At 44.5% G+C, this 14,385-nt stretch overlaps 1 protein-coding gene across 7 annotated transcripts in view; it reads left to right on the plus strand.

Moving 5' to 3' along the window:
• The window catches only part of RIN2 (Ras and Rab interactor 2), a 224,551-nt gene extending 211,226 nt beyond the window's left edge, over positions 1 to 13,325 (plus strand). For all 7 annotated transcript variants that reach the window (XM_043602977.1, XM_043602979.1, XM_043602978.1 and 4 more), the window contains 4 exons: positions 747 to 1,052; positions 2,873 to 3,004; positions 7,824 to 7,987; positions 11,469 to 13,325. In XM_043602977.1, coding sequence (XP_043458912.1) covers positions 747 to 1,052; positions 2,873 to 3,004; positions 7,824 to 7,987; positions 11,469 to 11,789 — 923 coding nt within the window. In that variant the 3' untranslated portion in view covers positions 11,790 to 13,325. The remainder of the gene's footprint in view (positions 1 to 746; positions 1,053 to 2,872; positions 3,005 to 7,823; positions 7,988 to 11,468) is intronic.
• The last annotated feature ends 1,060 nt before the right edge of the window (positions 13,326 to 14,385 follow it).

Below are 14,385 nucleotides of genomic sequence, written 5' to 3' on the forward strand. Positions count from 1 at the left end.
AACACTGAAAATAATTTAAAGAATTTTTGGTCCAGAATTCAATCTAAGGTTACACATGTATTTAGGTGAATTTATTTCCTCAGGAAATATTTTGAGAAATCTTGAATCTTTGCTTGTATTGTATTGTATTGTATTGTATTTTTATTTTATTTTATTTTTATTTGTGAGAGAGAGCAAGTGGGGGAGAGGGGCAGAGGGAACGAGAGAGAATCTTAAGCAGGTTCCATGTTCAGCATGGAGCCTGATGTGGGGCTCGATCCCACAATCCTGGGATCATGACCTGAGCCAAAATCAAGAGTCAGACGCTCAACCAACTGAGCCACTCAAGCACCCCTTGAATCTTCCCTATTAGCAAATCTGTCCTTTAAAATAACGTATTTACTAACCTGTCAACTGGATTATCAGTGGAGGATTGGGTCAAAAGAATGTCTTCTTGAATATTCACCTGTGCTCGTGGAGGAGGAGTGTAAAAGTGGTTAAAACAAATATGTTTTGTTGTATTGACTGCCTGCAAAAGGAACTGTAAGGCTTTATTAGGGAAGATTCGCTTTCCCTGGCTTTACAGAAAACGCATTGGAGTGTGGGGGGCAGTAGCACTGCTAAGCTTTGTTGGTGGGCAGGTATGAAGTTATAACTTGTCTGCCCTATAACCAATGCAGAGTTCCAGGTGTCCATTCCGAGAAAGCAGACCTTGCATTTCTTCTTCCTTCAGACAATGGTTACAGTAGCTGCACTTTCTTTGGCAGATGTGGTGCTGGAAAAAGCCATGCACAAGTGCATCTTAAAGCCCCTGAAGGGGCACGTGGAGGCCATGCTGAGGGACTTCCATATGGCCGACGGCTCGTGGAAACAGCTCAAGGAGAATCTGCAGCTTGTGCGGCAGAGGAACCCGCAGGAGCTGGGGGTGTTCGCCCCAACCCCTGATTTTGTGGATGTGGAGAAAATCAAAGTCAAATTCATGACTATGCAGAAGATGTATTCGCCGGAAAAGAAAGTCATGCTGCTGTTGAGGGTCTGCAAGCTTATTTACACTGTCATGGAGAACAACTCAGGTGAGGCTACCTGAAGTCCAGGCTTCTTGTACTCCCCACCACAGCCAGTGACGTGGCTGGCGATGTGGCCAGTGACACATCAGGCTTTCTGATTCCCAATTTCTCTTTCTTTCAACCTCTTGATTTCACCAAACAGCCCACAGTATTAGGCTGGTATCTGGCAAATTGGTCACTTGCAATAGATTGGTAACACCAAGAAAAGTAAGCGGTTGAGGAGACAACCTCAACCAGAGGTTGAGGAATCTGATGCAGATTCAGTCTCTGGAGACTGAATTCACGTCCTCACTCTGTGAATGAGTTAATTAACTATGGGCTTTGGCTACCTTAATCTACTTCTAAGTTGCAGTTTCTATCCCTGTCACTGAATATGACCCTGTCCTTCATAAGATGGGGGTTAGATGAGGCAATGCACATGTAGCCCCAAGCATGATGGAAATATTAGCAATTATTTATCATTACTACATTTAGGCCAATGAGGGTTTGTGTCCATGATCTACATCCAGCATGTGTCAAACATAGAGTATTCAGTAACCATGTGGTTTCATTACAGCTGTTTCATTGGTTCTTCCTTCTTTGCTACAAGTTGACATAATGTAATTGAATTCACAAAAGAATTACGTAGTTCGAAAGTAAGCCCTCAGATTTCGTCAGTTTACTTCTTCGAGATGCAGAAGTAGCCATATTCATGGCTAGTGACTGGACCCTACATAGTTCCAGGGCTTCAGTGAGCTTGTTGTAATTCCATGGATGATTATCAACTTTTCCTCTAAGTAAAATTGCTTCATGGAGAAGCAGCAGAGAGAACACACAGGATGTATTAACCGCTGCTTGGGTAGATAGGAATGTGTGTGCGCTTTGCACATTGTTGGGCAGAGGCATTAAAATGTGAGCCCCTGAGCTGGTCATGATAGCATATGAACATGACCTCTGAAATTTGCAAACATAGTTCACATACAGGAAGTATATTTTCTGTAGTTCAGACAATCACTTATGTAAGTTCAAAAATAGTGTCTTCACAGGATTATGTTCTTCCAAAGCAGTGTCTCAACCTTAGCACTAATGACATTTAAAATGGATAATTCTCTGTTGTGGGGGCTGCTTCCTGTATGGAGTTCTTCAGCATCCCGGATGTCATTTGCACCCCACCCTCTATTCATGACAATGAAGAATGTCTCCAGACAATGCCAAGTCCCCCTGGGTGGTGTCAGCACAATCACCCTGAGTTGAGACTCACTTTTGTAATGAAAAGTAGCAATAAGGACTGCATTTTTTTTTGCTATATATTAATCATATGTATCTATTCGACATATACTGAATTTTTACATTTAAATAAATTAACTGTGTGCTCATGTTGAATGCAGAGCAAAGCTTGTTCCTGGTCCGAGTTTGGTCCTGTCATTATGTTGATGATTGATTTGCACAGAAAATAACAGGGAACACAGTAGAATTCACAAAGGATTAAACAGAGTAGATACTTAGTAAATGTTTTATAACATTACTTGCTGAAAGTTAAACTGTTTACAGGTACTCTGTTCTATTGTATAACCTGATGCATATCATGAAAGCATGGAGGAAATCTTTCTTGTGTTCCTTGACTCATAGATATTTCATTCTGAAATTGTGCGTTAGGATTGGTCTCTAACATGAGCAGCCAGGAGGGTCACAGGCTGCACAGGATTCCAGAAACACCCACCTCTGTTTATGAATAGCACATTTCCCCAGATGACTCTTGGCTATCTAAAAAAAGCAGTCTGCGTAGGATATGAAAGAAAGAAGTGTTGGTAAAAATATTCCCATCTTCCCCTTTCTTCTGATTCCAGGGAGGATGTATGGAGCTGATGACTTTTTGCCAGTCCTGACCTACGTCATAGCTCAGTGTGACATGTTGGAACTGGACACTGAAATTGAGTACATGATGGAGCTCTTAGACCCATCACTGTTACATGGAGAAGGTAACAATTGCTTGAAGATGTGGGAGGAAATGGGGTGTCTGTTTTCAGTTTTGTTTTCATGTTTTTCTTGAGGTGAAATTCACATAACATTAGATTAGCTGTTTTAAAATTTTTTAATGTTTTTTTTTTTGAGTGAGCGAGAGAGAGAGAGAGAGAGACAGACAGACAGACAGTGTGAGCAGGGGAGGGGCAGAGATTGAGGGAGACACAGAGTCCCAAACAAGATCCGGGCTCCAGGCTCCAAGGTGTCAACACAGTGCCTGCCTTGGGGCTTGAACCTACGAACCGCGAGATCATGACCTGAGCCAAAGTTGGATTCTTAACCGATTGAGCCACCCAGGTGCCACAGATTAGCTGTTTTGTGAATGGTTCATCAGCATTTAGTACCTTCACAGTCTTGTGCCATCTACCGCCACTAGTTAGCCCCAAACGTTTTTTTATCACCCCAAGATAAAACCCCATACACACTTGGCAGTCACGTGAGAGCTTTTTTGCATTCTTAAGGGTTAAGTATAGTTTTAATTTCTTTCTTGATTTAAAAGAATGTGCTAACTTTTTCCTGATTAGAAAAGTAATGCATATTCATTGTAGAAAATATGGAAAAGTCAGAAAACCACTAAAAATGTAACCCGGCCATAATTATACTTTGCCGAGATTGGTCAATTGCAATTAAAAAAAAATATCATTCAATAGGAAAAGATGCCATTTTTAAAAAGAAGTGGTTTCCTTGAGGAAGAAGGAAGGTATAAACTTTTGTCAGGGAATATTTTCACCACCAGAAAAATATCCTGCTGTTCTATCAGTAAGACGGATGAAGGCTGGCCTTTTGTTTTTCATCTTTTTAAAAAATTTTGTTCTCAAGATGAAAACAGCATTGATTTTATTTTCTCTATAACAAATTATATTGGCACACTGTTAGCATAAAATGCAGTGGAGTAAAACTGGGCAGTTTGCTTTCAATGTACCTTGTCAGTTCAGTCTCTTTCTTGCGACTGCCCGACCCCAACATGTCTTCGCAGAAATTCCTTCTCCTTACACATCAGTTAGGTATTTTATCCTGGAAATAATTGGGATGTTTGTCATTGTGGTGCCCAGGCTTGAAGGGCAGAAATAACTGGGACTCTTATGTGAGTTCGTTTTTTTAAAGGAGAATAAATCAGGGCCTGTGCATTGTGAATCCCATTAATCCATTTCCATGTGTCCCGGTGAGAGTCCAGATAGACCCTGAGTAGTGAATTGTTGCACAGAATTTTTTTAAGTCTTTTCTCCACTGAGTTTTAGTCTGGCCTTCAGTAGGAAGGTCCACGTGCTGATAGGATTCTGCAGGGAATGTGTCATACTGGCATTTGCAGAGCGTCTGTCCTCCCTGAAAAGAAAGCCAAGGTGTACCTCATACCTCGGGGTACACTTTCCCACCCCTCGAGGGATAGTGCTGACTCAGGATTAGTGATGGATATCTTTTCATCCTGTCCCCGCACCCCAGAGAGGTATGAATGAGCCCCTTTCACCCCTTTCAAATTTTTTTTTAAACGTTTATTTATTTTTGAGACAGAGAGAGACAGAGCATGAACGGGGGAGGGTCAGAGAGAGAGGGAGACACAGAATCTGAAATAGGCTCCAGGCTCTGAGCAGTCAACACAGAGCCCGACGCGGGGCTCGAACTCACGGACCGCAAGATCGTGACCTGAGCCGAAGTCGGCCGCCTAACCGACTGAGCCACCCAGGTGCCCCTCCTTTCATCCCTTTCAGCCTCTCCCTCATTTACCCTGCCCCCCCCCCCACTAGTATTCACTACCCTGCAACCAGACATCCCATGATGAGCCACCAAGATCCCGCCTGAAACTTTCCTCATTTGCTCTGCCCTTGGATTTAATGGGAGAGGGGAAAGTGTGTGGTTTTGTCCGAGGACCAACAGGAGCACACATTAGTCTCCATGCCCTTCTTTCTTTTCTCCTCTGCATTATCATTATAATTTCATAGATATGCGAGCTTTCTTCTAGTTTTAGTTGTTTTGAGCTCTAATCCTGCTTAATTCTAGAAATGACTAAGTCAGACTCTTGGGGCTTTTAGGGAAAGGGCATGTCAGTCCCTCTCAGAAAATTAACATTCTGTTGCTGACAATGTATACTTAGGACAAACATATGCTTACATCATGTGGCCTGGGGATTGAGACAGCCACTTCCTGCCACCTTTCCCAGTGTTTCCCCAGAGCAAGGCACTGCCCTGGGCACCGTGTTGGTGACAGATGGGCAGGTGGCTATCCTCACCTCCAATCATATGTCAGAGAAAGCCAAGGATCCAGATAAAGTATAGGGCAACTGGTGAGCTTGTACTTAAACTAGAGCCTGCCTCTGGTTAGCTGTCTCGGGCTTGTTGGCTTCTTTCCTTGGGAAAGCAGGCTGGCCCAGTCGGGTTGGCTGTGGGTACAGACCAGGCCTACACATCAGGGAGCTGAAGCTTTGCAGACTGAGGGGAAGACATACCTTACCAATCCAGCCCTCTGTGGCCTGCCCAAAGCCCTCTTTGGTTTTGGGGGCAGCATCCCACAACTCTTTTCTGCTGTTTAAGCAGGTAGTTTCATTTACAGAAAAGGCGTCATAGAATCCCTCTTGAGTGCACAGCTCTTGTGGCAAAGTTATAGTTTTGCTGAAATGTAACCCGTTCTCTAATTGCATCCACATGTTTCAAAGTGTGGTCAACTTGGTGCTTCCAGCATTTTGACTTTTCTCCTCAGTGCCCTGAACATTTCAGAGCTGCGGAGTCTAAAATATGACATCCAAAGGAAAACCCCGCCCTCCCAAATTTGCCTAAAACTGTGCCTCCAAGTCCCAGCTCCAGTACTGACACCTCCACACAGCCTTTCTCGAATGCTTAAGTCCCTGCTGATTGCTGTTGAAATCCTCTGTGCGGCATTTGAATTCTGTACCACCGAGTTTCACACGCAGCCATGTGCTGATTTGTTCATGGGGAAAATGTTTAGTAAAAATCAGCTACTCAGAACTCTGTACCAACATGTGGAAGATTCCATAGGGAGTTTAAACTCAGGTGGTGGGGCCCTAAGCAAAAATCCTGTTGTGTGCATAGGACCTGTATTACCCAGAGGGGGCTAGATGATGCTACAGTGAAACATAACTCCCCATATCTCGGTCAGTGACCTGAAAACCACAAAGGTGTGTTTCTTTGTAAGTTACATGTCCAATGCAGTTTTCAGGGGACTGTGCTCCTTTCTCAGATGGTGGACCAGCTGCCATTTCAAATGTTGTCACTTGTTGACCAGAGAGAGAGTTCTTCAGAGTCTTGCATTAGAGTTCTTCAGACACCCTGACTTTGGACCATGAACAAAACTCATTTGACCACAACTAACTTCTAGTCCTGCATGAATAAACCTGCCAATACCTGTTTTCTTTAATAAATTCATAAACTTCTATAAAGCAGGGACTCAGATATCATTTCTTACAAATCTAGCCCCTGCTATATACTTCCTTGGGTTCACAGTAGAAATTCAATAGGTATTTTGACAAGACTATCTCTCAAGTTAAAATATGCTGTGCCCAGGGGCACCTGGGTGGTTCAGTTGGTTGGGCATCCAACTTCGGCTCAGGTCATGATCTCACGGTTTGTGAATTCGAGCCCTGCATCGGGCTCTGTGCTGACAGCTCAGAGCCTGGAGCCTGCTTCAGATTCTGTGTCTCCCCCTCTCTCTGCCCTTCCCCTGCTCATGCTCTGTCTCTCTCTCTCCCTCAATAATGAATAAACGTTAAAAAAATTTTTTTTTAATGCTATGCCCAGCTAGGGAATTTTTATTTCTTTTTCTTTCCAGTTTTTATTTAAATTCCAGTTAGTTAACATACAGTGTGATATTAGCTTCAAGTATGGGATTTAGTGATTCATCACTGATATGCATCACCCAGTGCTCATCACAAGTGCCCTCCTTATTACCCATCCCTAATTACGGAATTTTTATACACATATTGGGCACCCACTAGTGGTCTGCTAACAAGGAGCTTACAAGTTCCACCAAAAGCACCTAATTCTAGTTTAGGACAAAGCTATGAACCCACTTCTAGGCATCTCACGGTGTTGCAAGTCTTTTAACAATCCTCAAATGTAAGAAATCGTTCGTAAATGCACCATTAAAGAGACATCACTTGCTTTTCCTTGTGAGTTATTTCTTCCTAAGTGTCGTGTTACATTAGTCCCTGAGTAAAAGTAAAAAGGGGAATGAGGAAAGAAAAAGTTACTGTGAAGAATCCGTGTTATCGTGAACATACGTGTAGACTGTGCAGTTCTTTCAAAGTGTGTAGTTTACTCAAAATTTAGAGAATACTAATTCCTAAAAGAAAAGCCTAAAAGTAAATATTCCCAAGAGATGTGTGGACCCCTGGTCATGAAGTAAATGATTTTGGCTGGGAGTGGTCGACCCCACTAACCCTCATATGTCTCCCTGTCTCCATCAAGACTCAGTGCCCTGACCTTTCCCAGCAAAGCAGTTTCACAATTGCACTGAAATAATTTAGAGATTTTATACATTTCACCCATTAGAATGGAAATTCCATCAATAAAACCGGGGCGCTGTCAGCCTGGCCCGACGGCGCCCCCTAGCGCCGGCACAGGCCGGGATCACTCAGTGCATCCATAGGATGAATGCATAAATGGTCGGAGAAAGGTGGGAAGGACGTGTTCTTGGACGCGAGCTTCTGGTCCCACAAGGAAATGCCTATGGAGAAAATAGGAAGCATGACCTCTGATTCCATTGTCCCCACTTGTTATCACTAGAGTCTAAACCCCTGGAGAACTCATTCTTTCTGCCCCTTTCCAGGAGGTTATTACTTGACAAGCGCCTATGGGGCACTTTCTCTGATCAAGAATTTCCAAGAAGAACAAGCCGCAAGACTGCTCAGCTCAGAGACCAGGGACACCCTGAGGCAGTGGCACAAACGGAGAACCGCCAACCGGTCCGTCCCCTCAGTGGATGACTTTCAGGTATGTGGCTGGCCGTGGCAACTTGGGGCCATGTGCTGCTTTGCCCTCCAGGGAGGCAGCGCTGGCTCACACTGCCCACACAGCTTGGGGTGCCTGAGGTTCCCTCCTTTGTCAGGTCATCCAGTGGGAAAGGGATATTTTAAACCACCATCTGACCTTGTTGTTTCGCTTCTCTGTTTTCTTTGAATTAAAAAAATATACATATATAATATGTAATTGTTATATATATATACTATATATATATATATAAAATTATATATGGGTTTGGCCCAAGCTTTGCTGCCCTTTAGAAAACAAAGTCAGATAAAGTGGAGAATTCTCCAAGAATATTCAGCGTGGATGTGGAGCACCTGAGCAGACAGGACCTGTGCCTCTTGGCACAGGCAGCGGGTACTGTATTTCATCTGGAGACTGGCCTACTGGGAGTAGCGGTGTTAGGCACTACGGTTGACCTGGTGTCCCTGAGAAGAGGGAGAGGTGCAGTGATGTCTTCCCCACTCTCCTTTCTTTTTCTCTCCCCACCACCTGAAAACAGAAGACACCACAGCCTCATTGGCAGCCGGTCGGGGCCAGAGTTTCAGAGTCAGCGTCTGAATCCAATCCTGCCCAGATCCCCATCCAGAGTTTTCTGTGGCCATGAGCGGGTGTCCAGAAGTGTGGGGTTCCCAAATTGCTGGTTTCTCAGTGAGGAAAGGCAGCTTAAGGCTGTAGACATCTTTACCCAATACAACACCTCTTGATTTGCTCACAGTCCATGACATGAATAAGTCTGCAACCGTCTTTGAGTAGTATTTTCTTTTTTCTTTTTTATTTTTTTTAACGTTTTATTTTATTTTTGAGACAGAGACAGAGCATGAACGGGGGAGGGTCAGAGAGAGAGGGAGACACAGAATCTGAAACAGGCCCCAGTCTCTGAGCTGTCAGCACAGAGCCCGACACGGGGCTCGAACTCACAGACTGTGAGATCATGACCCGAGCTGAAGTTGGACGCTCAACCGACTGAGCCCCTGAGTAGTATTTTCAAAGTTTCAAACCGAATTCTAAAACCTGTGTTTTGTTTCTGTGTGTCACGTGGTGAATTTCCAAGCAGGGTATATTAGTCTCTGTGTCCAGATTCACCTTTCCTGCCTTTTTGTCTTTTCGATGCTCTGAAAATACTCGGAGGTATGTCTGGTTCAAAGTCAGCCCATTGTGGAAAGGCAAGATCAGCAAGTTTTTCTTCAAGATAGCAATATTCTCAGAAATAGGTTCCCAAGTGCACAAATCTAAAAAAAACAAGAATGCCTACTATGTCCCCTTCCCTGACTCCTTTGGGTTGTTGAAGAACTATCTAGTGTTAAGTGATTTAGCATACGCAGGCTCTTGGATACTGTGATATTGGCTGGGTGCTGAGAGGATTCCAAAGGTCAGTCCTATAGCCTCTGAAGAGGAGAACAGAGGAAATGAGAAAAGCTCATGTTTCCATCTCCCCGCCTGCCACCAGCTCCTCCCTCCATCTGAAGCTTCTAACCCGGAGATCCCCAGATTCTGCGGAGCCCTTCCCCACTGGCCTCTCTTATCTTGGAGAAGCACACCTTCTTAGAATACAATCCAAGAGAGGAATTGTCAGTGCTTGGCTTGGTGGTAAAAGTGAAAGCTCAGAAGCAAAGCTCCACTTGGAACTCCTAAATCAGAGGTCACAGACACACACAATGGTCTCCTCACATTGGAGAGATGGCACACCACAGTGGTGAAGGTGCTAGAACACTGGCTCTCCCACTCACAAGCTGTGTGGCCTTAGGCAAGTTACTTAGCGTTTCTGTGCTTCAGTTTCTTCACTGGTCCAGTGGGCATGGTGTAGACTTCCTTACATAGTTCTCATCAGGGGCACGTGGGTCCTCAGTCAGTTAAGCCTCCAACTCTTGGTTTCAGCTCAGGTCATGATCCTGAGGTTGTGAATTCGAGCCCCACATCAGTCTCTGTGCTGACTGCAGGGCCTGCTTGGGATTCTCTTTCTCTCCTCTCTCTCTGCCCCTCCCCCACTTGCACAGTCTCTGTGTCTCTCAAAAATAAATAAACTTCAAAAAAAATGTTCTCTTCAGGAGTCATGGGTTAATGCATACCAAGAGTGTGAGCCAAGTGTTGGCAGTAGGATGGGAGAGGAGAGGGTTGGTAAAATGGAACATGTGTGTTGTCTCAGGTATTCACATTCAAGACTTATCTTCCATATGCAGAGCTCCTGTCCTTCCCAAGGGCCTTTCCTTCCATCAGCCCAGTAAGCCCTCAAGGTAGCCATGTGGGGCCCTGGGCTGAGAGCCCACTTTCCTTTGCTCCTGAGCAGGGGTGCCAGATTTAAAAAAGGGAAACATTTGTTTTCCATCTGGGCATGCTCTGTTTTATCTGGTAACCTCATTCCTGCTGAAGTGGAAAGTTGAAGAAAGATCCCAAAGAGCCTGATATGAGCACGGGAGTCTCTACAGCCTGTCTGGGCTTTGTGTGAGGTCACGGGTTTACTGTACTTCACGATGGCATGTGCCTGGCGCCATTTGCAGACCCAAGCCTGCAAGCATGCCCTTCTATTTCCCTGAAACCGCACCCTGCACTTAACCAGCGCCATCCTCAAGGCCTTGTGGCAGAATGAACATTCTCCTCCTGCTGACCCTTTCCACATTGTTCTCGGAGCCGCTGGGAACCTCGGATCAGGTTGAACCACATGAAATTAACTGTCACTTGGGGACGTGAAAAATGGTTAAACATCAGCAGTATCTTGTGGTCCCTTGTAACATTCTTGCCTTTGCTTAGGCTTCATTAAAAGTAGTCCAGGGACACCTGGGTGGCTCAGTCGGTTAAGCGTTTGACTCTTGATTTTGGCTCATGATTTCGAGGTTCATGAGTTCAAGGCCTGCATCAGGCTCTGCACTGACAGTGCAAGTGCGGAGGAGCCTGCTTGGGATTCTCTGTCTCCTCTCTCTCTGCCCCTGTCCTGCTCATGCGCGCTTTCTCTCTCTCTCTCTCTCTCCCTCTCTCTCTCTAAAAATTAAATAAACTTAAAAAAATCCTTAAAAATTTTTTTTTAAAGTAGTCCAAAGTGAGTACAGTACCTGCTCTTGTGTCTACATATTTTAAATATCTCTTCCTGCCAACTCCTGGTGCAGCCTCTTCTGCTGTTTGGTTTACTCTTTAAGCTGGGAGTAAACCCAGCGGGGATTCCTTAACCAGGCTTCATGAGGGACACTGAAAGATCAGAGAAGGGCTGACTGGACCTCCTGCTTCTTGTACTTGTGGTGCATCGGTCCATATAGTTGTTCTCTCCACTGTCCAAATTCAGATCAGCCTCTCTCCTCACACTTGAGGCCTCAGGTCCTGACAGCACCATCCTGATGGGCCAGTGCCTGGAACGGCTCACAGGTTAGACCTCTCCTTAGTATTACTGTGCTTGCTTATTGCTCTGTCTCGTTTCCTCTTCTGATTTGTCTCCATCATCTCTCTTTCCCACCTGCAGAATTACCTCCGAGTTGCATTCCAGGAGGTCAACAGTGGCTGCACGGGAAAGACCCTCCTTGTGAGACCTTACGTTACCACCGAGGATGTGTGCCAGCTCTGTGCCGAGAAGTTTAAGGTGGGGGACCCTGAGGAGTACAGCCTCTTCCTCTTTGTTGACGAAACATGGCAGCAGCTGGCAGAGGACACTTACCCTCAAAAAATCAAGGCTGAGCTGCACAGCCGGCCACAACCCCACATCTTCCACTTTGTCTACAAGCGCATCAAGAATGATCCTTATGGTGTCATTTTCCAGAATGGGGAAGATCTTACCACCTCATAGAAGACGTGAGACTTCCCAGTGGTGCATCCAAAGGGGGGTTTAGGAACCTTGCCTTCTGGCTTCCACGTGCTTGTGCTTGAAAAGCAGTCACCTCCTTGGGGACCCCTCGGTTCAGTGACTAAGCCATCCACAGGTTGACTTGGGCAAGGGCATCTTCAGCCACATTGCCCAAGCAAGGTAGCTGAGGTTCATGAAACGGTAGGATTCTCCTTCAGAGATGGGAGAATTTCATTTGATAGTTTAGGTGTCCTGAGACTGTTTGTTTGCTACCTACCCCCAGCCAGGTTCTAGGTTGGCTCACATGTACGTATATGTCCTGAATAAATATTTAGGGTATAAGCTCTTCTCTTGAATTCGACAGCAGGTATTTGACAAGACTGTCCGATGCAGTGCGTCAGGTGCTTCTCCGTTCTGTGGATGGCTCCATCCTTTCCTTTTCTCTCTTTTGTTCTCTCTTTCTCCCTTTCTCTCTCTCTCCCTTTGTTTCTTTCTTTCAAAGAGCCTTTGTGTTTTTATATATTTCATAGAAATTTTTATAGCAGTTGCAGGTAAACTGTCAGGATTGGTTTTTAAAATATTTTTGTAACTTTAAAATATTCTATAATTATGCATGTGATTTTAACGTTTAATATTTTCAAAAAGAAATCTCTTGCTGGATTTGAGAGTATCTCACTTTTAAAATGTCTCTCTTCTATAACTGGATGTTTCGGCAACTTTTGTGGGGAAAGACTGCTGGAGTTCTTAAAGTGATGCATTATTGACACTGGCCACAGAATGCCTTGGAAATCTGATGTACTGTTGTTACCTTGTTCATGCTTAGTGGTATTGTGCTCTTTTGTGTTTTAACCAAGTGATGCTGAGGATCAGGAGAGAAATGAATGTAGAGAGAGGTTGAGAGAGAAAAACAGACTCTGACAAAGGACTAAGGAATGTAGTCTGCTGGTTCAGACTCCTTGAAGGAAGTGGTAAAAGGGAATGGAAGGATCCACTTACGCTGAAAATACTGTAAATACGCAGTGACATTAGGCAAAAATATATCCAATGTTATTTGCTTTTGGAAATAATTTTGGAAACCCCCATGAGGAGAAAAAAAATAAGGATAATACTACCCCCTTTCCACATAAATCAAAACTAAGAGCATCAAATTATTTGCGGGCAGAAACCATGTATGTGTAATGTGACTTTCGTTGAGTTAAATAAGATGCTGTTTGGAAAAGAGTTTGCAATGCCACCAAAAAGCCCTTCTGTGTTATAAGAATGTATGGTGAAGTTAACTTCATGTTTTATGAAACCTTTTTTGGGGGTGCACAAAGTATGAGGGTCTTGTATCCATGTGACACAGGTAGTTACCAGAACATGTGATTGTACTGTGTAGAGATGCGTAGTCATCTAATTTGGTTGGCTTTGTACCTTGTACCTTTTTTTAGCTTTTGCTGTCCATCTAGAACCCTCATCACATACTGTGTTGTACTTCCTTTTGTAAATGATTTTTTAAATGGAATTTTGCACATAATACATTGTAATACTGTATGATAATCATGTGTGAAGAGTTTTGAAATATCGAGTTGTCCTTTTTTTCTTCAAGGAGCAGAGTACAATTATGCACCACACCACGTTATGCAAATCTGAAATGCACACCAGTGTTTGTGGTTAGATAATCCATGGAGAGGAAATGGCAAAGTTTGCATTTTTTCAGAAGACCGTATACACATAAGAGGCAAAAATCCAGGAGTAGAAGGAAAAGATAGTGTTCCGATCTGAAAGGATTTCCAGTGTTATCTAGGACAGAACACGACTTTGTTGAACATAGAGAAAAATCACTGTTAATCAGAAGGGCCCTGAAGACACCTCCCACCATTCTGCTGTGACCTCTGAAGTGCCCTGTCCGAAAGTTGAACACTCTTTCAAAACCAACAGGGCGGTGGGGCGCCTGGGTGGCGTAGTCGGTTGAGCGTCCGACTTCAGCCAGGTCACGATCTCGCGGTCCGTGAGTTTGAGCCCCGCGTCGGGCTCTGGGCTGATGGCCCGGATCCTGGAGCCTGTTTCCAATTCTGTGTCTCCCTCTCTCTCTGCCCCTCCCCCGTTCATGCTCTGTCTCTCTGTGTCCCCCCCCAAAAAAAAAAAAAAAACGGCAAAACCAACAGGGTGGGCACTCTTTTTTGCGTCCATATTCCTGGTGCTTGGAGCTGTGCCTGGCAGATAGCAAGTCCTTGACCAGTCCTTGTTGACCGAATGAACTTTCTAACCCATCAGTAAGATGGATACTTAAGGATCAGAACTACAGCTAGATGAGCTGCCTGCTTTTTATATTCACAATGAACTAAACATGGGGCCAGTTCAATCCATATAGCCCTCCTCCTCACCCTCCAAATTCAGGTCATCTTCCTTGTCCTTAGAAGTCAGTACACAGTGATTTAAAGCAAGCCCTAACGTCTGAATGGGAGGCAGCCTTCAGTGAGATGAGAGAGAGATCAAAACAGGAAAAGTTCCGTGTGAGCAGAAGAAAACATCACAAGACAGCCCCTGGTTTTGTCATTGGGCAATGTTTCCCTGCTAAAATTACAACATAACATGTGTCTTGACTTTTTTCCCCCCA

The sequence above is a fragment of the Prionailurus bengalensis genome, chromosome A3, assembly GCF_016509475.1.
Source record: "Prionailurus bengalensis isolate Pbe53 chromosome A3, Fcat_Pben_1.1_paternal_pri, whole genome shotgun sequence".
NCBI lineage: Eukaryota > Metazoa > Chordata > Mammalia > Carnivora > Felidae > Prionailurus > Prionailurus bengalensis.